Source organism: Notolepis coatsorum (assembly GCF_963971535.1).
Source record: "Notolepis coatsorum genome assembly, chromosome: 1".
Classification (NCBI taxonomy): domain Eukaryota; kingdom Metazoa; phylum Chordata; class Actinopteri; order Aulopiformes; family Paralepididae; genus Notolepis; species Notolepis coatsorum.
Window position 1 is genome coordinate 192,797,592 of NC_140165.1, and position 25,714 is coordinate 192,823,305.

The 25,714-nt window shown below is 45.6% G+C and overlaps 1 protein-coding gene across 3 annotated transcripts in view; it reads left to right on the forward strand.

Moving 5' to 3' along the window:
- LOC311241494 (nesprin-2-like) overlaps positions 1–25,714 on the forward strand; it is a 292,203-nt gene that overhangs the window by 132,058 nt on the left and 134,431 nt on the right. For all 3 annotated transcript variants that reach the window (XM_084330341.1, XM_084330343.1, XM_084330342.1), the window contains exons 6-8: positions 22,073–22,267; positions 22,703–22,838; positions 23,965–24,144. In XM_084330341.1, the coding sequence (XP_084186467.1) occupies positions 22,073–22,267; positions 22,703–22,838; positions 23,965–24,144 (511 nt within the window). The remainder of the gene's footprint in view (positions 1–22,072; positions 22,268–22,702; positions 22,839–23,964; positions 24,145–25,714) is intronic.

Genomic DNA, 25,714 nt, shown 5'->3' on the forward strand with positions numbered 1-25,714 from the left:
GATCGATGGCAATGGTGATAATATTCGCCAATGCGTGCCTTGTACATGTTTGCAAAATGTTTGGTATAGCGCCCCTAGTGGCGAAGCATCCACGAGCCGCTACTGGGCACAATGCCCGGCGCCCAATGTGTTAATTAGTATTTTCATGACACATTGCATCCTTTGTTTTTGTCACTATCTTTCGTCATTGCATTTGTTTTTCATGTCATCCCAAATAAATTATTTTGAGCAGACCTGTGCATGGTGCTGAATCTTTAGACCAGGGCTATTCAACTAAATTGTTCAGGGGGCCACATTGTCAGAAACCCAAGGGGCCAGGGGCCGGACTGCCACGGCGCCTTCCCGTGCTATGAATATATGTACACTTGACACAACACGCAACCACATTTTCACAACTTTTATTTAACTACATTTTAAAAGTAGTAAAATCTCCTGCAAAAAGTGCTTCATTTATGACTGTGCAACAACTGCAACATCTCCTCTTCAACATTTCAATATAAAAATAAAATAAAAAACAAACAAGTGCATGATGTGCATCTGAACATTCTAACATCAACACTTGAACAAAAAACACATTATAGTGCAGCTGAGCTTATGAAAAAGTGCTTCATGTCTGTGCAACAACAGTAAATCACAGCATCTTATTAGCACTTATTGTCCACTCTTAACTCTCAAACATCAGGGGGGGTGGGGGGCAGACAGGCCTAGCCTACATACACACATCTAATGAGAGAGATTGCACTTATTTGACTGGACAATGGCAGAGAAAGAGGGTTCATATGAAGTGAGGGCTACCCGCAAACAGTGATGCAAATGCTCATTTGTCAAGGAGGCACGGTTGCTTGTTTTAATGGCATTCATGTGAGAGAAACTGGATTTACAGGTGTATGTTGAGCCAAACATTGTTAGCACAGATATTGCCAGCGTTTTTATTTTGGGGAATGTGTTGACATGAATACACTTTATCCAAAATGTTGTGGTGGATTCATTCTCAAGTGCTTGCATGTCAATTATTTCAAGTTGCAGGAGACCTTCATCAATGTGAAGTGATGCAAGGAACTCTTGTCCTTTTGTGGAAATAGCAGCTACATTGGCAAATGGGTTGCTCACAAAATGCATAAATTCTCTGGGCATGTCAAATTCATCAAATCGACTTGCAAAGTTTTCCCTCAATTTATCAATGAAATCTGTCATTAATTGAGTGACTTTTGGCTCAATTGTGCGTGTGAACGTTGACATGAAAAGAAAAAAGTAAAAAAAAAAAAAAAAATTATTTTAATTATCATGTAATCTTTTGCGGGCCGGTCAGAATCATCCCGGGCCGCCAGTTGAATAGCCCTGCTTTAGACCAAAGTTAGGCACTGTGCCAGTGATTCTAATTTTTTTAGTGAGAAAGTTGTATTTAATGTTTTATTTAAGAGAATAGAACCTGCATTATCATATACTCTAGAATAAACTTTTTATTGACTGTTTCCAGCATCCCCTCATGGACCTGACAAAACTTTATTTAAGTTTATTCTGGAGTATATGTGCGGGTTCTATTCTCTTTATTGTGATTATTACCTAACCCAGCACCCAAAGGAGTGATGTGCTTTGGGGGGACTATATAGCATTGCCCCACCGCTACGATCCAGGCATCTAAACCGGCTTTTTAAGATGCCAAATGTCCGCTCGATCACACTGCGTGTTCTGATGTGAGCCAGATTGTACGCAGCCTCTCCAACGTTGGCACGATTACGCACAGGAGTCATCAGCCTTAGCTGGAGTTGGTAGCAGTGTTAATTTGCCAGCTATTTTCATTTTAGTTTTAGTCTTAGTCATGTGTCAAGTGCTCCTTTTTCGTTTTCATAATATTTAGTCATCTGCATTTATTTTTCGTTTAGTCAGTTTTAGTCAACTAAATGTCTGAGCATTTTAGTCTTAGTCAGTGTTAGTCTCGATTTTGTCTTTTTTGTTTTTGTCTAGATTTAGTCACAGAAAACTGATGATTTTTGTCTAGTTTTTGATAATGAAAAAAAGGCATTTTATATTTTTATATTGTAAATAATGCAATTCTATTTATTAAGTATAGTCTAGCCCAAAACCCTATCAGCTGATTCACAATAAGTTCAGTAGAAGGCTAGAAGCCCAATAGTAACCAAACATTCCTTGAAATGGTCAATAGATTCAGAAATGTCAGACATGGAATGGAACATATTCTGATTTAAATTGCTTATTTATTTTTTTAACCAACAAAGCAACATTAGGATAGTGTAAATACACAGTACACACTGATTGCAATTCTCACTGGGACCTACTGTACAAATTTCACACACGTCACACACACATTCTGTTGTGAAGGATCAGATTAAACCGAATATATATATTTATTTATGGATATATATTTAATAGTATTTGTATATCGTTTGATATCCCCTGTATATTCCTTGTACAATATACACTGAATATCCTTTTAGTCTACTAACAGCCCATAATAGTTTCATTCTACCATTGGACGAGAACCTGGCGCCAGCAGCCAAGCCCCTTGGTTCAAGTTCAATCGTGCCGACGAACATGTCGTTACAAGCCCGGTTCCGCGTAGGAATACGTCTGGCGAAATACGAATGGTACTATTTGTTCACAGCGCATATATATATGGCGCAAGTAAAGTAGAACTTTCTTTTAGTCCATTAGTCCTTTACCCTCCAACCTAGTAACAGACGTGAAGCCTCACCCACGACGCACGTGTGGTGCAGTATGGCCTACTTGGCCTCAGAATAGGCATTGAGACATCGTGTAGATTAATAGTTGAATTGTCATAGTTTGGCACTATACCGTCGAGTGGGACGTATTTCTATTAAGTTAATAATAGTCTATTATGTATGGTGCATCGTTCGGTTAGAGTTATAAAGTGAGCAGTACCCCCATCGTTCCTGACGTTATCTGGAGTCTTAACCAGGCTGGGCAGACCACGTGTGGTGCTTGCATCCGAGGAGCTCCGGGCCAGGACGAGTGGACCTGTACATTGGATTACTTTACCCGGACGACGGCGAGCCTTCCACGGCTTGGATTATCTACGTGCTTTGGGTGCTTTGATTATGCCATGGATAACAGCCAACACTGCTGAGTGTTGGAACTACCCCCCCGAGAGGAGTCCAGGTGAGACGGCGCTCTACCCCGAGTGAGGTCGCCTCACGTCTCTTCGTTGTGGACCGGCAGCTACCGTCCACCAGAGGGCCCAGCTGTATTCATCTGCGGACCGAGGTTCTGTGGGCACCGTGTTCAGCACTCTGAATTCTCCCAAGAAATCGTCGGCCAGATGGGATACCGCCAGTGGCTCTCCTAACCCCCCCCCCCTACTGACTTACAACCAGCGGGACCCCCCTTTAGTGTATCCAGCTATAATCATTTAAGTACCATCGCTATAGTTCCCTAAAGAACCAGGTTGTATACTTGCTCCCTGCGTAACCAGAGATTGGACATTCAATGTTGATTTACCTACGAATACTCATTTGCCTTACAAGTGCATTTCAAATCATAAATGTCATTAAGTGAACGTTGTATATACCCTTTGCTATATAAAATATTCGATTTATACATTTGTGTGGACTTCGTTTCATCAGGTGGGAAAGTGTTCATCATATCTATATCATGTACTGTGTGGCCAGTATTCAAAGTACATAGACAGTAGTGGTTTAATAATACCATACTTATCAATACAGTCAGGGAATTGTACCCCTCAGTTACAATTGGTCCTTCGAGCCGGAGGGTAACTAGTGTAATATTAATATAGTGTTATTAATATTGAAATGGCCTATGATGAACACTCCACGAAACGGTCCTCCTAACGTAGAGCGCCCGCAGCGCAGACGACAGCCACCTCAGTACTTAGAGGATTACGCTGTCAGTCAACTACCTAGCCTTCGACAAACGGTAAACGCGGTAAAAGTAGAAAGTAAAATTATGTCTGACCTTAACGACCAGGTTTCCCCGACCACAGAGGCCCTAGTGGGTTCTAATGTAACTGACCAGGCTCACGGTGGGGACCAGGAGGGAGCTGACATGCCTTTACCCCCCGCCAATACCGAAGAAGTAGTCCCCGACCAGCCCCGGGAGGAAGACAACCCTACAGAGAGAGAACTCTGCACGGAAGAAGAGGAGGAGAGCGCCGAGGAAATAGAGCTCCAGGACTCCCCAACGAGTACAGCCAGGAGCGGCTCACCTCAACAACCGTCTTCCCCCAGCGAAGCGGAGAGGATGCTATCACAGGCGTTCCTCGTCAGCCTGACAGCCTCTACCGAACGCGATCGACTTCAGGGTGAACGCGATCGACTCCAAGCACAGACGCTTAGCGAGCGCGAACAACTCCAAGCGCAGCAACGGAGCGAAGACGAGCGCATATGCCTGGAGATGAGACGCCTTCAGACGGAAGAGAATATGGCAAGAGACCGGGCCGACGCCCAGCGCGCCGCTGCCGGTGCCCAAAGAGAAGCAGAGCGCGACCTCGCTCTCATCCAGCGCGAAACCGAGCGCGACAGATTACAAGCCGAGCGCGACAAGCTACAAGCGCAACTAATGGAGCAGCTGATCCTCAAGGCAACACTCTCTCCCTCCGCCAGGGGTTCAAGGAACTCGTCGAGACAACAGTCAAGGGCAGCGTCTCCTAACCGAGCAAGCGACCCTGAACTTGACCAACAGACCAAGCCTATACCCCCCGCAGACCCCCTTACCAGACCGGTCCAAGCGAGACCCAGCTACAAGGAAGGAGCGGCATACACTGCGGAGAAGCTAAATAAACGACTACAGGATCTAGAGGACCTGATAGAAGAAGAAGAGGGAGAGGAGGAGAACCAAGCCCGATGACAGCACAGTACTCCACCGGACCAGGAGGTCCAGTACAGCCCAGGCTATACCCCCGCGGCGCTGCGCTACAGACCCCCGACTCTATTCACGGGTGAGCATGACGCACGACCAGCCCAGAGGAATAGCACCTGGACCAGCGGGCCATGGTACCCTGCCGGTACCAGCCCACAGAGAGGCGCAAGAGGAGACTCGCCTAGGAGGTCTCTCCCCCAACGCTCGCCGATGTATCAGCCATCCACGGCGTCATACATTGCCACGCCGACGTTTCCAGACTTCACCTATGAGAATCGAGCACAGTACACGGAGCTCCGGATGTGCTTAGAGACAATGATGGTGGACGTCGTTGATGAACGTCACAAGTATGCAATATTACTGAAGCACCTGAAAGTACCGCGAGCGCACAATATAGCGCTAGCCTATGCCACCTCTACGACCCCATACACCGCGGCTCTAGCAGCGCTGGACCAGAGATATGGACGTATATGGGATTACGTAATCCAAGAGATAAGGCATATTGATCGCCTACCCCCAGCAACAGACAATCGCTCATTAGACGACCTGTCGATAAAAGTGCAGTCCCTGGTAGGGATGCTGGGAGCGCAACGGGAAAAGGGCATGCACGAGCTATACGCCAACTCTAACGTCGAGAGGATTTTAGAGAAGCTGCCACCCGCAAGACAAGAGCGTTTTAGGCGGCAGAGAGACCACCGTGATCCTAACGGTCCCGAACCATCCCTCCTCGATCTAGCCGACTTCCTGGCGAGAGAAGTCAGCAGCTTACGACTGGATACGTTCGTGCGGAGCACGCCAAGCTCCAGAGAGGGACCCAGGAGAATAAATGATGGAAGAAGATCGGTGACTGTCATGCACCAATCAGAGTCAGTACCGAGCAGTAAGAGCCACAGTACCCCCTCGAGAAAAGAGAAGTGGAAGATGGTGTGCCCCTACTGTGAGAAGGAACACTGGCTGTCACAATGTGACCTGTTCACAAAGATGAATGCAGAAGAAGTGAGTCAATGGATAAAGTCCAACAGGCGCTGTTACCGATGTGCGCGCAGTCACATGGCAGCCGAATGCCGCCTAAAGAAAAGGTGCAGTCGGTGTGACGGAGCCCATCTAGATGTACTACACGACAGTAACAGAAGAAGGCCTGCACCTGCACCATCGAGCAGCACCAAGGCAAGTGTCATGTACATTGACCCCGCCAGCAGCAGTGGCGCCCAAGTGCTCTTAAAGGTAGTCCGTGTGACATTGAGCTACCAAGATAAAGTCATGGACACTTACGCCGTCCTTGATGACGGGTCAGAGAAGACCCTTCTGCTCGCGTCCGCTGCGGCCCAGCTGGGACTGCGGGGGAGCGAGAACCAAATGACGATTCGGACAATAAGAAGAGATTTAAAGACGATAAAGGGCGAGAATGTCTCCTTCACTATCGCAGCAAGCGGGCAGCCAGAGCGACGGTATAGGATTACAAATGCTTTCACCAGCCAAGAAATAGGACTATCGCAGTACACCTACCCCATCGCCAAGCTGATGGATAAATATGTGCACCTGCGTCAACTGCCTATCCCGCTCATAGACGGCGCCACCCCGACCCTGCTGATAGGCTCCGACCATGCAGACCTCATCGTCCCGATTGACCGGGTCCATACAGGACCCCGAGGCTGTCCTGCAGCAGTCGAGACCCGCCTAGGGTGGACACTACAAGGCCCCCTCGCTAAATCTCTCAACCGAACAGCAGCCACTAGCTGCCTCCACTCCAGAGCGACAGAAGAAGACACCACTCTCCTGCAGCATGTCGAGAGGCTATGGACACTAGAGACAATGCCCTTTAAGAACGAAAAGAAAGACATTCGTTCTAAAGAAGACATTTACGCCATCAACCTACTCGAGCAAGGGACAAAGAGAGTCACAGTCGGCGGAGTGATGAGATACGCAACTCCACTCCTGAGGCGAGAGGGAATGCCCACCTTTCACGCAAAGAAAGACGCCACGGAGCGGTATCTATTGAACACAGAGCGGCGCCTAGCCAAAGACCCCGCTCAAGAGAGTGTGTACCGCGCTGAGATTGAGAAGCTAATCACAGCGGGACACGTGACAAAGATTGACATTAAAGAGGCCGATCAGACGACCGAATCATGGTACGTGCCGCACCACAAGGTCCACCACAACGGCAAGGATCGCATTGTGTTTAACTGCAGCTACCAGATCGGATCCCAAAATCTGAATAAAGAGCTCTTGCCCGGCCCCACACTCGGCCCCTCTCTACTAGGCGTGCTACTACGCTTCCGCCAGGACAAGGTGGCTATCAGCGGGGATATCAAAGGGATGTTCCTGCAGGTGAGACTAGTGGAGGAGGACAAGCCCCTGCTGCGGTTCCTATGGAGAGAGAGGATCGGAGATGAGAACCCAGCCATCTACCAGTGGGAAGTCCTCCCCTTCGGAACCACATGCAGCCCGTGCTGTGCTACATTTGCACTACAGAAACACGTCGCAGAGGACCCAGCAGCAGATGAAGAGGTCCGACACAGTGTGAAGAACAGTTTCTACGTGGACAACTGTTTACAAAGCGTTTCGACTCAAGAAGAAGCCGAGGCTCTCCTAATCAAGCTACGCGCCTCCCTGATCAAAGGCGGCTTTGATCTCAGGCAGTGGGCCAGCAGTGACCCGCACGTATTGCGCAGCCTCTCCCCCGCGGACAAGGCTGCCAGCAGCGAGACCTGGATGGCGACAATCCCAGGAGAAGCCCAAGAAATGACACTAGGACTAGTCTGGCGCTTCAAAACAGACTCGCTCCACTATAGACACAAACCCCTGACCACGGAGCAGGGAAGGTCGACGGCGATACCGACCACCAGACGGAGTGTGTACAGAACACTCGCCAGACAATATGACCCGTTGGGATGTATTCTACCTTACACCACCAGGGCAAAGATGATTGTACGAGCACTATGGGACAAGGACCAGGGCTGGGACGACCCAATACCCGCACACCTTGCCTCCACATGGAGAGAGTGGGAGACGGAGCTCCGCTCACTCCCAGGCGTCAATATACGCCGCAGCTACTTCCCACCCACAGTGAGGCCAGAGACATGCAAGATGGATCTACACGTCTTCAGTGACGCCTCCGAAGTAGCCTATGGATCGGTGGCCTACTTGCGTGCCCAAGAGAAGGGAGGAGAGATACACACTGCTTTCATCCTGGCTCGCTCAAGAATAGCCCCACGAAAGCAACAATCTATCCCGCGTCTAGAGCTCTGCGCAGCCCTAGCAGGAGCGCATCTAGCCACGTTAATCCAACGTGAACTCACCATTCCGGTGCACAGAACAATCTTGTGGTCAGATTCCACGACAGTACTCACATGGATCAAGTCTGATTCATGCAGATACAAGGTCTTCGTGGGAGTCAGAGTCACCGAGATTCAAGAGTTAACAGAAGCAGCGAGCTGGCGGTATGTGGACACCAAACACAACCCAGCTGACGTCATCACCCGGGGAATGTCCCTGGATGACCTCACCCGTCGCAACATCTACAGTGACGGACCAGAATTCCTCAAGCTCCCGGAAGAAGAGTGGCCTACGCCCACCCCACGGGAAGCGAGTAAAGAGGAGGCTGAGAACAAGAAACCTATGTTCTGTGGACTGAGCACAGTCGCCTCCACAGACCCCAACATAGATGATTGCATTACCCTACAGAGTGCGCTGCTAAAGACATTCCTGTGGCACCACCCAGAGATTCAGTCCACCACTGACATTTCAGCAGCTGACTACGAAGAAGCAGAACTTCTTCTACTACAACGAGCCCAGAGAGACTCGTTCCCTGATGAGCTAGACTGTCTACAGGGAGGAAAGCCCGTCCCATCAGACAGCAGACTGCTCCACCTGGCACCCGAGAGTGACGCCCATAATCTCATCAGAGTGGGTGGTCGCCTGCGGAGAGCCCCCGATCTACCGGATGACGTTAAGTACCCGATAGTCTTGAACAGCCGACACAAGGTCACAGAGCTGATCATAAAGAAATACGACGAGGATGTACACCACGCAGGAGCAGAGAGAGTCTTCGCGGAGATCAGACGTCGCTATTGGATACTTCAAGGAAGAGAAGCGGTGCGACGCTTCCAGCGAACCTGTCTAGACTGCCGAAAGTGGCGCGCGCAGCCCAGCATACCCCGGATGGCTGACCTACCTCCCTGTCGCCTCCGACTCGGCGACAAGCCATTCCACTCCACAGGCATGGACTGTTTTGGCCCGTTGTATATAAAGAGAGGAAGAGGAACCGAGAAGCGGTGGGGTATTGTATTCAAATGCATGACCACCAGAGCGATACATATCGAACTCCTTCCGACCATGAGCACAGACTCATTCCTTATGGCCTTCCGAAGATTCACATCACGGAAAGGAAAACCGTCTACATTGTTGTCTGATCACGGGACAAACTTCAAAGGCGGAGAAAGAGAGCTGAGAGAGAGCTTCCAAGCTATGGGCCCAGAACTTAAGACCCACCTCGCTCCATCCCAGATTGACTTCCAGTTTAATCCCCCGAACGCACCCCACTTCGGTGGAACCTGGGAACGAGAAGTATGTTCTATAAAGACAGCCCTGTACGCCGTGCTTGGGGCCCAGACTGTGGCGGAAGAAGTCCTAATGACAGTCCTCACGGAGATCGAGGGAGTATTGAACTCCAAGCCCCTCGGCTACGTCTCCAGTGATGTAGCAGATGTCGACCCAGTCACCCCCAACACACTCTTGATGGGGCGGCTAGACCCCGCGCCACCCCAGACAATGTACAGGCCTGAAGAAGCGAACGGCCGAAGAATGTGGAGGTACAGTCAAGTACTAGCTGACAAGTTTTGGAACAGCTTTCTACTCCACTACCTACCGTCTCTACAGACCCGCCAGAAGTGGGTAAAAGAGCGAGACAATTTGACAGAAGGAACAGTCGTCATGATTATCGACCAGTCACTACCCAGAGCTATGTGGCCGGCTGGCCGCGTAAGCAAAGTGATCACCGGTGCCGATGGCAAGGTCCGAGCAGCTGAAGTGCTCGTCCAAGGGCGAACTTACACACGACCCGTGGCGAGGCTAATAGAACTGCCCAGACTCCCAGACACTATCGATGATGACCATGACCCCATGACTTTGTGAGTTGACTGACCCTTGCAGCGGACCTTGAGTGGTAGACAGTGCGGTTAATCTGTCTCTGCTTAGCTAATTAGGTGGGACTAATTAGGGGGCGGCTGTTGTGAAGGATCAGATTAAACCGAATATATATATTTATTTATGGATATATATTTAATAGTATTTGTATATCGTTTGATATCCCCTGTATATTCCTTGTACAATATACACTGAATATCCCTTTAGTCTACTAACAGCCCATAATAGTTTCATTCTACCATTGGACGAGAACCTGGCGCCAGCAGCCAAGCCCCTTGGTTCAAGTTCAATCGTGCCGACGAACATGTCGTTACAAGCCCGGTTCCGCGTAGGAATACGTCTGGCGAAATACGAATGGTACTATTTGTTCACAGCGCATATATATATGGCGCAAGTAAAGTAGAACTTTCTTTTAGTCCATTAGTCCTTTACCCTCCAACCTAGTAACAGACGTGAAGCCTCACCCACGACGCACGTGTGGTGCAGTATGGCCTACTTGGCCTCAGAATAGGCATTGAGACATCGTGTAGATTAATAGTTGAATTGTCATAGTTTGGCACTATACCGTCGAGTGGGACGTATTTCTATTAAGTTAATAATAGTCTATTATGTATGGTGTATCGTTCGGTTAGAGTTATAAAGTGAGCAGTACCCCCATCGTTCCTGACGTTATCTGGAGTCTTAACCAGGCTGGGCAGACCACGTGTGGTGCTTGCATCCGAGGAGCTCCGGGCCAGGACGAGTGGACCTGTACATTGGATTACTTTACCCGGACGACGGCGAGCCTTCCACGGCTTGGATTATCTACGTGCTTTGGGTGCTTTGATTATGCCATGGATAACAGCCAACACTGCTGAGTGTTGGAACTACCCCCCCGAGAGGAGTCCAGGTGAGACGGCGCTCTACCCCGAGTGAGGTCGCCTCACGTCTCTTCGTTGTGGACCGGCAGCTACCGTCCACCAGAGGGCCCAGCTGTATTCATCTGCGGACCGAGGTTCTGTGGGCACCGTGTTCAGCGCTCTGAATTCTCCCAAGAAATCGTCGGCCAGATGGGATACCGCCAGTGGCTCTCCTAACCCCCCCCCCCCCCCTACTGACTTACAACCAGCGGGACCCCCCTTTAGTGTATCCAGCTATAATCATTTAAGTACCATCGCTATAGTTCCCTAAAGAACCAGGTTGTATACTTGCTCCCTGCGTAACCAGAGATTGGACATTCAATGTTGATTTACCTACGAATACTCATTTGCCTTACAAGTGCATTTCAAATCATAAATGTCATTAAGTGAACGTTGTATATACCATTTGCTATATAAAATATTCGATTTATACATTTGTGTGGACTTCGTTTCATCAGGTGGGAAAGTGTTCATCATATCTATATCATGTACTGTGTGGCCAGTATTCAAAGTACATAGACAGTAGTGGTTTAATAATACCATACTTATCAATACAGTCAGGGAATTGTACCCCTCAGTTACACATTCCCTTTTGTCCGTCGAGTCGTACCGTAGATCGCTGACGTCACTTTAAACTTAAAACTTAAAATGGCGGCCCCCATCAGAGCATTCGGCTAACACAACATTAGCTTAGTGAACCTGCCACCGCACTTCTATGTGCATAAAGTGTGGTAACAAGGGCGGCTACGTGGTGCAGTGGGCAAGGCGCTCACCATGAATACTTGAGACTGGGCTCGAACAGGTACGCCTCCCTGTTCGAGCCCAGCGCTCCACATTTAGCTGGTCGTCCGCACTAATACACATTGGCAGTATTAGGGGGAGGGAAACTGATGGGTGAGGATCGGGCGTTGTGGACAGCGACTCCTACAGGTCGGTTGGTGCGCCTGCGCAGTAGAATCAGGAAGCGATGGGGGCGGGGCCCCTCCAAAGCCCAGACCCCTGACGCTGAAAGATCGAGCCGCGCAGGTGGAAAGATGCGACTGCTGTTACCTCGAGTATCGGAGGGGACTCGTGCTATGTATGACTTAGTCCACATTGCAGCCGGCTTGTGGGAGGCATGAAACAGCGTTCAAAGACAGGGGAGGGTTGAATTGGATGATACGAAAATTGGGATGGGAGAAAAATAGAAAATGGGAGAAAAAGTGGATAAAAAAATAATAAAGTGTGGTAACAAAATATCACAGCCCCTAAGACTGGGAGTGTTCGGGATGTCCGATATTGGCATTAAAATGTGATATCGGAAAATATCGGTATAGTTTTTTTTTTTCTTTTTTACATTTATTTAACCTTTATTTACCCAGGCAAGCAAGTAAGAACAGATTCTGATTTTATTTATTGTCAAAAGTATGCATAATGTTGTGTTAATTCCACAACAAGAGATATGTAATGTTAATTACCTGAAATTATTCAGTTTTTTGGGGGGGGAAACCTTGCATATATCGGTATCGGTTGATATTGGTATCGGAAAGTAAGAGTTGGACAATATCGGTATATCGGTATCGGTAAAAAAGCCAATATCGAGCATCCTCTAACTCTACTGAGCATGTACCCAACGCAGCCTAGCCATCCTCTCCTCCGTCGTCTTAAATGCTATGTTCTTTTGGTAGAACTGTTCGGCTGGCGCAGGAGTGTTGAGAGAGTAGCAGATTCCGGTCATGGTTATTGGTATAAGCTGTAGTCACAAGTGACCTGGGATGCGGTTTTTAGCCTCACATATGTGATTTGCTCTTACAAAATCAGTCACATTGACCCGAAAACACATTTTGAGATGTATACACCAATGGAAAGAGGAGAATGTTAGCTTTCCAATGATACCAATACCACCTTTCTACTCCAAATATAAAGCAAGTTATTACAATAGTTAGTTACTACATATCGGATGTCAGCAAAACCTTATTGTGGAGAAAAAAGCCTTCAAAGTTTTCAGTTAATTAATTAGAATACATTTATTTAATTTTTTTTTTCTTGTTTTACTCACACACCTGGCCCGAGGGACAGAAGGTCTGGGACATGTAAGTAGATCTCAAAGTAATGTCCTGCAGGGACTAGTGTTGTCAAAAATATTGAAGTATCGATACATATCGATACTGAATATTTAAAACGGCTTCAATACTCATTTCCCGAAGTACCGATACTTTCTGCAGTATCGGTACCAGCTGGCTGCTCCCGCAAGTTGTTGACAGACAGACGCGCTGCCAGAGCCTTGCCCTTCCGCCTCCTCGCTCAGAGCAACAGACACAAGCTGCTGCCTGCTGCAGCCTCCTCGTTGGAAACGGGGTAGTTGTGTCGAGTTCATGCGTGTACTGGTGTAGTGGGCTCGGCTTGACGTTACTCCGTTTCCATGAAGTGATAGGTGGCCAGCTAGCTAGCATTAAGCTAACGGAGGAACGACAGCTAACGTTAGCTAATAATAGCGTTGTTTACAAACTGAAGACAGGGCTGCCTGCCCGGCTGTGAGGGGGAGGAGGAAGAGAGAGAGAGAGAGAGAGAGAGAGAGATTTCTCCGGAGCTATGCTATGCTATGTAACGTTAATAAATGCTCCGAGCATAGCTCCGAATAAATCTCTCTCTCTCTCTCTCTCTCTTCCTCCTCCCCCTCACAGCCGGGCAGGCAGCCCTGTCTTCAGTTTGTAAACAACGCTATTATTAGCTAACGTTAGCTGTCGTTCCTCCGTTAGCTTAATGCTAGCTAGCTGGCCACCTATCACTTCATGGAAACGGAGTAACGTCAAGCCGAGCCCACTACACCAGTACACGCATGAACTCGACACAACTACCCCGTTGCCAACGTTCGGTCGAGCGGAGCCGGAGCCCATCCTACACCAGTACACGCGTAACGTTAATAAATGCTCCGAGCATAGCTCCGGATAAATCTCTCGCTCTCTCTCTCTCTCTCTCGCTCTCTCTCTCTCTCGTCATAACTAGGAAGGTGTGCTCAGTAGACCTAAAATCTCCAGCAGCCACTCTCTCTTTCTCTCTCTCTCTCTCTCTCTCTCTGATCTAAAGATAAACAAAGGGTTTTAAAAGTGTATTTATCTTCTCGTATAGTACCAGAGAGAAGCTGAGGAGAATCAACCAGCAACAAAAGCAAAATTTGTTAAAAAAAAAAAAAAAAAAAATTATAATAAAAGAAAAATTATTATATATTTTTTTTTTGGTATTGAAAGTATCGAAAGTATCGATACTTTTCAAGGTATCGTATCGAAGTCGAAATTCCAGTATCGTGACAACACTAGCAGGGACCCTCAATGGGGAAAACACGTACATAGGATGAAATCTGAGAACACACACTTAACGTTAGATCATAAGAGTAATTTTCAAAGCCTTGGCCCGAGACAACAAACACCATGCTATTTTTCAACACGGCATCAAGGATATCAATGATGGTATGCTGCCACCCTCAGTTTACAAAAAGTAACAGCAGTCACGTTAACAAAACTATAAGCTAAACTAACCTAAACATTTCACATAACTGTACCTGTGAATGGGACACACACAACCAGCAGGTCAAACAATACAGTCGGTCGCTCGCTCCAGCTTGCATCAAGCTACAGAACAGAAAAATGCACATTAGCAACTAGCAACATGTGCATAAAAGCAGCGTGCACTTCCGTCACCTCTCAGTCAGTAATAAAGGTATTTACACAAATTATCAGCGAACTAATTGTGGTCTACATAAATTACAGTGAGTCATAAAATTATACTGATGACTTTTCCACACTGTGATCACTTAAATTATAGTATTAACAGTTTTTCTATACGGAGCATCTTACTCACAGCTGAAGACATCTTTCTGCTGTAGGTTAACAACAATGCACCGGTATTATGAATCGCACCACAAAAGCCTTGACTTTTTCACAGCTGTAGGTGGTGCACTTGTACATTAAATAAAATGACTTTTATTTACAATGGCTGCTTGACCCTATATTATTCACAATTTAGCAATATACTAAAACGGTATTACTAACATAGCTGAACATCATTCTTCACACCGTTACAAGTGCATACACTCACTCACTCACACACACCTGACAGAGGGACAGAAGGTCGGGGACATGTAATGTCCTTTGTCTCCTCAGTGCAATAGTCTCTTATCTTGTCGAAGAGGTACCATTGCTTTTTGGCATCCAGTCCTGGCCTCTCCTGCTGACATGGATCTTCCTGCCTCACCATTGCATCAGGGCGCAGTAGCTCAAACTCTTGCTCTGGTGAGTGTTGGAACTCCTTGGCCAGGACGACCCCAGGCTTTTGGTGTGTGAAGCGGAGGTGGTGAAACCGCTTGATTCCGGGTAGTGGGCGGTAACTGGGGGATAGGAAGGTTTGCCAATCATACGATGGCACCAAACCCTCCCCAGACTCCAACCCAACCAGCTGCGGGATGTTCACACCGCTGACTGTGCTTTGTCTCACTGCCCAGCAGATGTCTTCAAGGCAGGAGACAGGTGTGCGGCGGAACTTCTGTTTGAAAAGCCCAAAGCACCAGTCAGGGGCAAACTTGGTGTGACCCACCAAGAGGAAGTTCAGTGAGATGGTGTCATGCAGGCCCACCATGCAGCGCCAAGCACAGTACTAGAGCAGGTATCTGTTCTTGTTCTGCCCGGAACAATTGTCGCAGTGCAGCTGCAGATGCCTCTCCCCAAGGCCATAGTGTGCAAAAAAATGGTGGAGGTAGCTGATCACTGCATTAGACCCTTTGCTGCTGCAGTGGGCCTCGTCGATCAGGTAGTTTACCTGCTGGGGTACTCCCTCGCAACAAACACCAAATACTCCACACTTTCTTGGCACAAGAAAATATACTGGGCCAGGCTGAAGAGGGTCACTGGGGTAGTGGACCTGCAACATTAAATGAAGAAATGTATCAGCTGAATGAAAGAATATTGTAGATTACAAATGGGTGATAATTCAATTACAGTAATTAAACTAACCTGCTGTGCAAAGTCAAAACTGTAATGAACAGTTACATCTCTACTGCAGGGTGGGTTAGGGCCTAGCTTAGCAGAGAGATCCTCTACCACCACCTTGCAGCTGTCGGTCATCCCCCGTAAGATGTCCCGCTCCTTTCCCACCAGGCGTAGGTGTTCCTCCTGCTTCTGAAGTTTGGCAGACTTCACACATTCGGGCAGATTGGAGCTCCGATATATGGCCACGTTATGTTTTTGACACTGCCAGCAGAGGTCCGTCATTGGTTTGCCAATTAATATGTATGGCAGAAGTTGGCACCACATCTTCCGGAAAGTGCTGTTGCCAGCAGCATGATAACCTGAACAGTGAACACACAGTGATAAAATAAGACAGGTTCGTAGTAGCAGTAGTCCACTTAAGCAAATCAAGGGCCTAATTTATAATGAGCCATTAATCATTATTATTGTCAAATAACACTAATTAATCAATCAAATGCAATGAAAGCATTTTGGTCCATGTCGTCTAGTGTTAGTCCTTGAATCAAGAGTTCAGTCAGTCGAATAGAGAATAAAAACATCTGCCCATTTCTTTTTTTCATGGTGGGGCCACCCATTTGTTATAATGTGGATCATTGACTGGATCTTTAACAACATAAAACATTTTTTATAAACTTTTTATTTATTTATTTTCATTTTGAATAATTTTTATCAACACAAAAAATATACATTCATAAAATATTGATAGATGAGTATGTATAATTTATGTGTGTGTTAAATGTAACCTTTCTGGTGTTTCCTTTAACACTTTCTTTGCCACGCTTATGTACATCCTTATACCATCCTCTGCCAGCTCTATTTGTCTATGGAGAAGTTCCCCTTCTTTGCAGGGCTATAACTTTTTAAATTGTATTGCTAAATTGACATTACTATGGCCCATTCAACGTCAATTATCTATCGTTCAGGATGTAGGAACGTTATACTATTTCATATTCATACTAAAATACGGTCTAAAGTATAAATATGTTTTTTTTTTTTTTTTTTATCCACTTTTTCTCCCATTTTCTATATTTTTCTCCCATCCCAATTTCGTATCATCCAATTCAACCCTCCCCTGTCACGAACGCTGTTTCTTGACTCCCACAAGCCGGCTGCAATGTGGACTAAGTCATACATAGCACAAGTCCCCTCCGGTACTTGAGGTAACAGCAGTCGCATCTTTTCACCTGCGCAGCTCGATCTCTCAGTGGCGAGGAGTAACGCGTGGGAGGCTCATGCTGCCCCCGACACTTCCTGATTCTACTGCGCAGGCGCACCAACCGACCTGTAGGAGTCGCTGTCCACAACGCCCGATCCCCACCCATCAGTTTCCCACCCCCTAATACGGCCAATGTGTATTAGTACGGACGACCAGCTAAACTGAAAGCAAATGTGGAGCGCTGGGCTCGAACAGGCAAGCCCAGCGTCTCCAGATTTCGTGGCGAGCGCCTTGCCCACTACGCCACGTAGCCGCCCAGTATAAATATGTTTTTATAGTTTTCTGCAGCATTCTGCAGAACGTGATTTATAGCCCTAAATGCATTATATTGATGATCAAATACAGTTTGATAGCGATCGGCGCGAGATAAAAAATTTCAAATGGACGTGCTTCTAGAAGTTACTACTTATCATCTGATGTTGACCGGATGGGGGGGGGGGTCGTTTATAATTCCGTGGCCAACGTTAGATGATTCATCTAGTGTGGGTGATATGATCATTAGAGCAGTTTGTATCGAACACGGTAAAAAAAAACGCTGAAACTTACCCCAGTCTCCTCGGGCCGTTGGGCGATGAGCGTGGAGCAAAAATATTCCTATTATGGGATGTTGAAATATGCTATCCATCTCCAGGTTGTATAATAGTATATACGTCCAAATCATGTTGTTTATCGAGTTATAGGTAACGGATCGCTATCCATTGTGTCGAGCTCGAGTCCCGGGACATATAGCGAGTGGTCGAACAGAATTAGGATGAGCACCAGTTTCCGTTTCCGGTTTGGGCGATCCGCCGATCGGCCACCAGATGGCGCTCTTGAACCATTGGAGAGTTGAGAGGGGATCAACAGTAGATCTCAAGTCTCCGCGGGAGAAATATGATTGCGATCACAGATTTTAGAAATATTGATCTCAATGACGTGTTACGGCGTCATTGGCAGAATTAGCATGGCGGGGAATGACGAGTTAAGGCGTCCTTGGCGATTAAAGTGTTAATAATTTAAAAAAAATTGTCACCTGTTTGTATGTCTGCAGTCATAATAACAAGTATCTTAAGACAAAGAAAATATTAAGACATACACACCAGTTTCATGCATTGACGCCTTGTACTTCCGCCACACAGAGGACTTAGTCTCCGTTGTTGGAAGCACACGGATGTCTGCCCTCTTGAAGCCGGGAATGCGTCCTGGGAGTGACATGGCACAGTCATCTGCAAAGTTGCTGATGAATCTCACGATCCTCCTGATGTCTTCATAATGAAGCACCTTCTTGTTGGCCAAGCGACCCCCACCCCTCTTTATCCTGGGAGCCACACCATACTCCTTGTAGAATTTGATGGTTGCCGTGAGCTTGTCTTGTGAAATTCTGAAACACATAAACATGGACATTAAGCCAAATAAGAACGTGAGAAATAACAATCTATTTATTGTGCAAACACAAAGCAATGAACTGTATAGGATGCAGAGGGGAGTTTGTTATGGTCGTTAAGGAAATCTACATGTATGATGTCTGTGCTTTAGCTGGATACCCCATAATGACTATTTCAGACAAACGTTTCACGTACTCCAAGTCATGTACGTTAGAGTTTAGCTTTTAATTTTTGTAAATGAATGACATTGGACTAGTTTTTAACTTTTGTAAATAGAATATAATGCATTTATTTGTCATTGTCACAAGAGTAAGTAATCATTGGTGATTATATTCTAAAACAAAACACTTGTAGCTTTCAGAAAATGTATTGTTGGGCAATGTTACAGCATGCTTTTAAAGTTGTGGACCCAGTACCGGGTAACCCTAACCTAATTATAATAATGCATTGATTTGTTCCAATGTCTTTAATACAAAAATAATACTTACACATGAAGAAACTTGAATGTTTCTCTGCATATTTGTTGGCCATCTATGAAATAAGACGTCCTCTGGTACTTCCTCTCTTTCTGATCTTTCCTTTTGGAACATGCATTGTCTTTGGAGAGGTTCATGGTGCTGCTTATCTTTCCTAACGGGAACATGTGTTTTTCACCTGGGACATGACACCAAAATTAACGTTATTCACTGTCATCAGTTAAAAACATACATACATCACACACACAATTTCTGTGCAGCATTATCACAGTCTACAGTTCTGAAGTTGATCAAGTTCTCTCACTCACTCGCTCTGTTTCTCGCACACACACACACACACACACACACACACACACACACACACACACACACACACACACACACACACGGAGCAAATAGAATAATTTGACATCTTTACATGTTATTTCTTTCACCTAGTAACTATTCAAACCCTGCAGCAACAAGCTGTTATACACCAGAGAGAGAGAGAGATAGAGAGAGAGACACACACAGATACAGAGAGAGAGAAAGAGAGATAGACACACACACGCACGCACACACACACACGCACTCTCTCTCTCTCTCTCTATAGGGAAGTTGCTTACCTGTAGTCAGCTCTTGAACCTGGTCTCGCATTTTCACCATCTCTTCAGGGGTAAAGCGTGTACAGCAGGCTTGCCCTTTGTTAAGCTTGCAGGTACAAGCAAATAAACGAGCCTTTTCGAGATTGCATCCAACTTCAACACTCGCGTATTCGCCCTGTAGTCTTTGAAGCACTTCAGCTGTCGGGTCTATTAAAAAAAGCGGCTCTCCATCTCGCTCGTCTCTTCTTCATCACTATCCGAGAGCTGCAGGGGTCCCACAGAGTCTGAATCTGAGGTTGTGTCACTGTCAGTGTCACTGGATGAGTCCGAGTCCGAGTCTGATTTATTAATCGTTTGATCAGGTCCCGGTGCAAAAAAGTAATCACTAATAAGCTGGCGCCATCTATCACCAGACTCTGCGGACAGCACCGCATTGCTGTTCAACAGCGAGCGATTACATCTTCTTCACCCCGGTCCGGATCGCGGGATGCCATTGTGAACTAAAATCTAATACAAATCTAAAAAGAAAACAGATGATACAGATGTAGACCGATCGATACCAGCGTTAACGTGTTGGCTGGGCCAGCATAAGCATAACGTTGACCGTGAGCTCTGACAGAAGTGACAGGTGCGTCGCATCCTTCCCGCGACTTGTACAGCAACACTCATTGATTGGACAATCAAGAGACAACAAACAAACAAACAAGCCTATCATTCATAGTTATTCTTGTTGCCATGCTGTGTCATGTGTCAGAGAAGATTGGCAGGGCCACTGCCGAGTCAGTTTTGGGAGGAGACAGTAAACTGACGCTTGAGTAAACTGCGACCTGATTATTATTATTAGAACGTTAACATTTCCCCATCTCTCATTGCTACGCTTCAAAATCATATTTTTCAGTCTAAATGAGAAATAATATATACATATTATGAAAGCCAAGGTGTTGTTTTATTAGAATAATGTTAAAAAATTTAAAATAAAAGTGAAAAAATCCGCGGTTTGACAGAAAAAGGCATTCCTATGTAAATGAGCAATTGCGACATCCGACTGATTCTGTGAGAGCACGTCACATATGTTATGTAGCTTGGCTTTTAGCCATAAACGCTGCAGAGCTTAACCCGGAAACGGAAATGGGAAATGCTGAAATAATAACGTGAATTATTCTAAAAGTTATAATTATTTTGTCTCATCTTGTTTTAGTCAACATAAATTAAGAGAGAATTCGTCATGGTTTTTGTAAACAAAATTTTTGTGTCCTCAGTTGTGGTCAACGATGTTTAATTAATTATTTAGTCACGTTAGTGTCACATGATCAACATTAACGTGACGAAAGCTTTGTTGACGAACATCTTTCGTCATAATTTTCGTTGACAAAATTAACACTGGTTGGTAGCCGCCGTCACCTATACAAAAGCACATTTTCCCCCCACACATTTGCAATGAATATTACAGCACAAACGTTTGTGTCATCCATGTCTTGCATCATTCCGTATAGACTGCTGTTCCTAAAATATTTGCTGTCGAGCACAGACCCAGGGAATTTGCCAACCACATTAGTTATTATATTTCTGCCGCTGCACTACCTGGGTGTTGATTAGTTACGTTTGCTTCCTATTTCTAAAAACATGTTAGTTTTCGCTTGGTGGTACAATTGGAATGTGAGTGCAGTCAATAATAATAATAATAATAATAATAATAATAAACTTTATTTATATAGCACCTTTCATACAATGATTGCAGTTCAAAGTGCTTTACATAATAAAGACATAATAAAACAAGCAGCAAGAGCAATGCATAACACAAATGCAAAATCTAAATCTAGTTACAAAACCAATCAATCAATAGAGCCGACAACATTGGCGAAGCCGACAACGTTAAATAACGATATTTAAATAATAAATAAGATTGCATGGGATCTCTGGGTGACTGGCTCAATATCATCCTTGATTTCATCGAGTAGATCAAGAATTGCTTGAGCTGTCTCCGGATGATTTCGGTCTCGCTTAAATAAAAAAGTGATATTCTATATATATATATATATATATATATATATACATATTAGAAATATTCTTTCACAAGCACGCCTGGCATTGCGATGCCTTCGCCTGGCAACAATTACTGCTGCCATGATCACCTGAGACGCTGACAATGACACCCTTTATAAATGCGCTTAGTTACCACCAAATCTCTGAAGATGTAAATAGTGTCGCTTTAACTGCGCATGGCAATTATCACCGATCTTTGTGAATTGGAGTGTTTTTGCGATGAGGCTCATTTGCATAGAAAAGGGAACACGTTCCGCCCACATTACCTCATTTAAATACACGCAAATGGAACCTACGCACCGAGACGCAATGCTGATGGCAACGCAGTTACCACCGTATTTCACCCTCTGCGCAAGCTTCGTGAATAGCAAACTGTGTTTCAGAGCTATTTGCACAGGCATAGTGTCAGAAAAAGCCACGCAATCCCTTTGTGAATTCGCCCCTGAGTGTTTGTACCTTTCTGAATGTAATGTGTGTGTGTGTGTGTGTAGTTGTTTCAGGAGTCGGTGTGTGTGAACTCGGATCGTGTCAACATTCTGCTGGAGCGAGGTGAGGCTCTGATTCAACACAGTGAGCCATCGGATGCGCGGGACGTAGAATCGGAACTACTAGATCTGATGCTACACTGCAGCCATGTCTTCAACAGCATAGGACGACTACACACTAGACTGCTGAGCATGAGACTGGTACACACATGCACGTGCACGTGCACACACACACACATTAGAGTTAATATTTTAATTATTAAAAAAACAAGTAGGAGACAGTATATACAAGGAAGTAGACAAACAATTATTCATAAACTATCTTCCTCACCTCTCACTCCCTCGCTCCCATTTTCTCTCCCTTCCTCTTATCTCTCTCCTCTCTCTCTCCCCCCCCCCCTCTCTCTCTCTCTCTCTCTCTCTCTCCCTGTCTCTCTCCCTCTCTCTCTCTCTCTCTCTCTCTCTCTCTCTCTCTCTCTCTCTCTCTCTCTCTCTCTCTCTCTCTCTCTCTCTCTCTCTCTCTCTCTCTCTCTCTCTCTCTCTCTCTCTCTCTCTCTCTCTCTCTCTCTCTCTCTCTCTCTCTCTCTCTCTCTCCCTGTCTCTCTCCCTGTCTCTCTCCCTGTCTCTGTCTCTCAGGTATTTGAAGATGACAGTATTTTGTCTCTAGTGTGTGACTCAGGGTGTCCCTCTGAAGCTCTTCTAGAAGATGAGGGAGCACTTGATAAACCACTCCTGGACCTCCCTGTGTCCACTAACCCCACCCTGTACCATGGTAATCCAGCCTACTCCTGAACTGAGTGATCAAACATACCCCATGCATGACCTCAGTACCTTATGGACAATAGATGTCTTTCACATAATGTTTGTGTGGTTCTCTTTCTTCCAACATGGCTGCCTGTAACTGTTCCACTGTTTAAAAGATCCACTAATAATCTTAGATCAAGTGTTCTGTATCATGTAACTCAGGGGTTCCCAAACTTTTCAGGCCAGGACCCAGAAAATAAGGCGTCAGAGAGCCGCGGCCCAATGCACATCGTCTGGCCTTTTTTTTTCTTTTTTTTTTTTGCCAGGCGACCGATTTTTTTAGCCAAATATCACTTCAATCCTATTAAGTTAGTTCAAGTTAGTTATTCATTTATATGTGCTATTTATGAGAGGGCTAACTTGTTGCAAAATAATAATAATCATAGCCTCATTAAAATACTATTGTTGCTTCGGTTGTTTTCAGCGTTTTATGTGCATAATCTGTTATTTAGTTTGAAATGTTCGTTGAAATAAGTAGATTTTTCGTTTTTGTTTATTTATTAAGTTAATATAAAACCATATAGTCACATTTTAGAATACAATAGAATAGAATTTTAGAATACAACTAGAAACACTGTCCTGGCCTGCTTCTAAGTTCAGTGGCCTGACAAAAAAAAAAAAAAAAAAAAAAAAAAAAAAAAAAAATTTATTTTTTTTTTAAATCATCTCGCGGCCCACCTTTGGGTCGCGACCCCGACTTTGGGAACCACTGATAACTGATGGGGCATAAAGCCATCTCAGTACCTTTGAATACACTGTTTACTTGCTGATATTCTCATAGTCAGAGTTAATTATATTGTTTACACCGCTTATTTCTATCTTTACTATAATTGTATTGCCTATATTCCTATATATGTCTTCTACTATTACCCTGCCTGCCCATACCTGTACCCCCCCTCCTCCCCCGTGCTGCTATGACACCCACATTTCCCCAAGGGGATCAATAAAGTAATATCTTATCTCATAGCAACCGTTATTTCTTCCAACATGGAGGACAAATGGGCACTCTAAACATTCTGTGAAAGGCCTCTGTTAAGTGGCGGCGTTTCTTTGTTGAATGAAATGTCAAAAGTCCTTTTTCCATTTTCCATAAGACCTCAACAAACCGACTGACCTCGAGATGGACACCAGCTTGAACCACCCCTCCTCCCCCGCTCGCCCTACTTCCTCTCCCCACCCGGACCACCTGGTGCTGGAGTGGGACCCCTCGGTCGACATCGGAGGCTCCGTATCTCACGATGACAATGACTCATCATATTTCAGTGCCAAAGCAGGTAGGAGAATGTCAGTAGAAGACGGACACTATGTCTACAGCATCAATATATCTTGTCTATAATATTATAGACATATTTTTATGTCTGCCCTTCATGCATTGCTTTTATTATTTGTGGCCAGGCACAGACTCTGTGTCCTTTAGAGGGAATTTCAAATGAAAAAGTACAGGTTCATACCTTCAAAATAAGCCATCACTTCACAAATCGGGTGGATACTTTTCAATCTATGTCTTATGAATCATGCTGAAACACACTATTTATTCCAGAGCTACAGGGCCTCAAAGAAACCGGAGCCATTTGCTATAGACTACTGTAGGGCTGACCCCTATTAGTCGACTAATCGGTCGAAAGGAGCCGTAGTCGACTGGCCAACCTCTTAGGGCCCTTTCTCACTCACCCTATTCGTTTCTATTTCGTTCCGTTCTGGCCCGTTCCGAGATCTGATGCGAACTCCCTCTCCCCCCCCTCACCCCCCTCTAGTTTGCGTACACACTGCAGTCTTGTTTCGTTCCGGGTTCTGTTTACGGTTTGCCTTTTGAGTGTTTACGCTTGCCGTAGGTGATGATGTCACGTTCGAAAATGTAAACACAGGAAGTGTTAACATGGCGCTGGAGATTGGATGCTGATATAAAATGAATAAATAAGCAATAAATATGAAGTTATATTTGAACCTCTGTTGTCAATATAACCCACCCCATTTTATCACGAATGGATGGTGTTGTAGAGTTTGCTTTTGAGCGTTTCCCAGGGCTAACGCTAAGCTAACGGTTAACGCTAGTTAGCTTAGCCTAGTCTAGTATAGCCTGTAGCACTTTTTCTTTTCAGCAAAGAACGTGCAATAAACAAAACGGATACATTCACTGTGTGTTCTGCCTCTTTTCTCACGAATGGAACTCTGTTGTAGAGTCCGCTTTTGAGCGTTTTGCAGGGTTAACGTTAACGCTAAGCTAACACTAGTTAGCTTAGCCTGTCCAGCAGCTAACATTATCCCATCGTTCGTGGCAATTATATTACATGTCATTGATCTACTGGTCGACCACGGCCGACTGGTTGGGCACCACTGGTCTAATAGAAATAAATGCATTCAAACAAGAAACTAATGTATAGAAAATAGCATGGCAAACTAAAATTGCCAGGCCTAATGCGAGCCAGGGAAGTGCTGTGCGTTTGTAACGTGCGTTTGTAACTCTCAAATTGCCCATAAATATCGTTTTTGTGGGTATTCTCCAGTTGTTGCTGTGTGTGGTGTTATCTGCCCAAAATTCAAGCAAGCATGACAGTAACGACGTTGTGTGTGTCACGCCCCCCGCACCCGCACGGCCCGATTCCGAGACCACCTAATCCAACTGATCCCGTTCAGCGGGGGGTAAAACGAATCAGCGCCGTTTCGCATCCCAAAAGGGGTGAGTGAGAACACTCCCCGCCGTTCCCGGGAGCAGTGATTCGATCCCCAAACGTGAGTGAGAAAGGGCCCTTAGTCGAATATATATAGGCGAAGCAACACCTCTACCACCTGAGACAGTTAAGGAAGTTCAGAGTATCTGGGAAGATACTCCAGTCCTTCTACTCT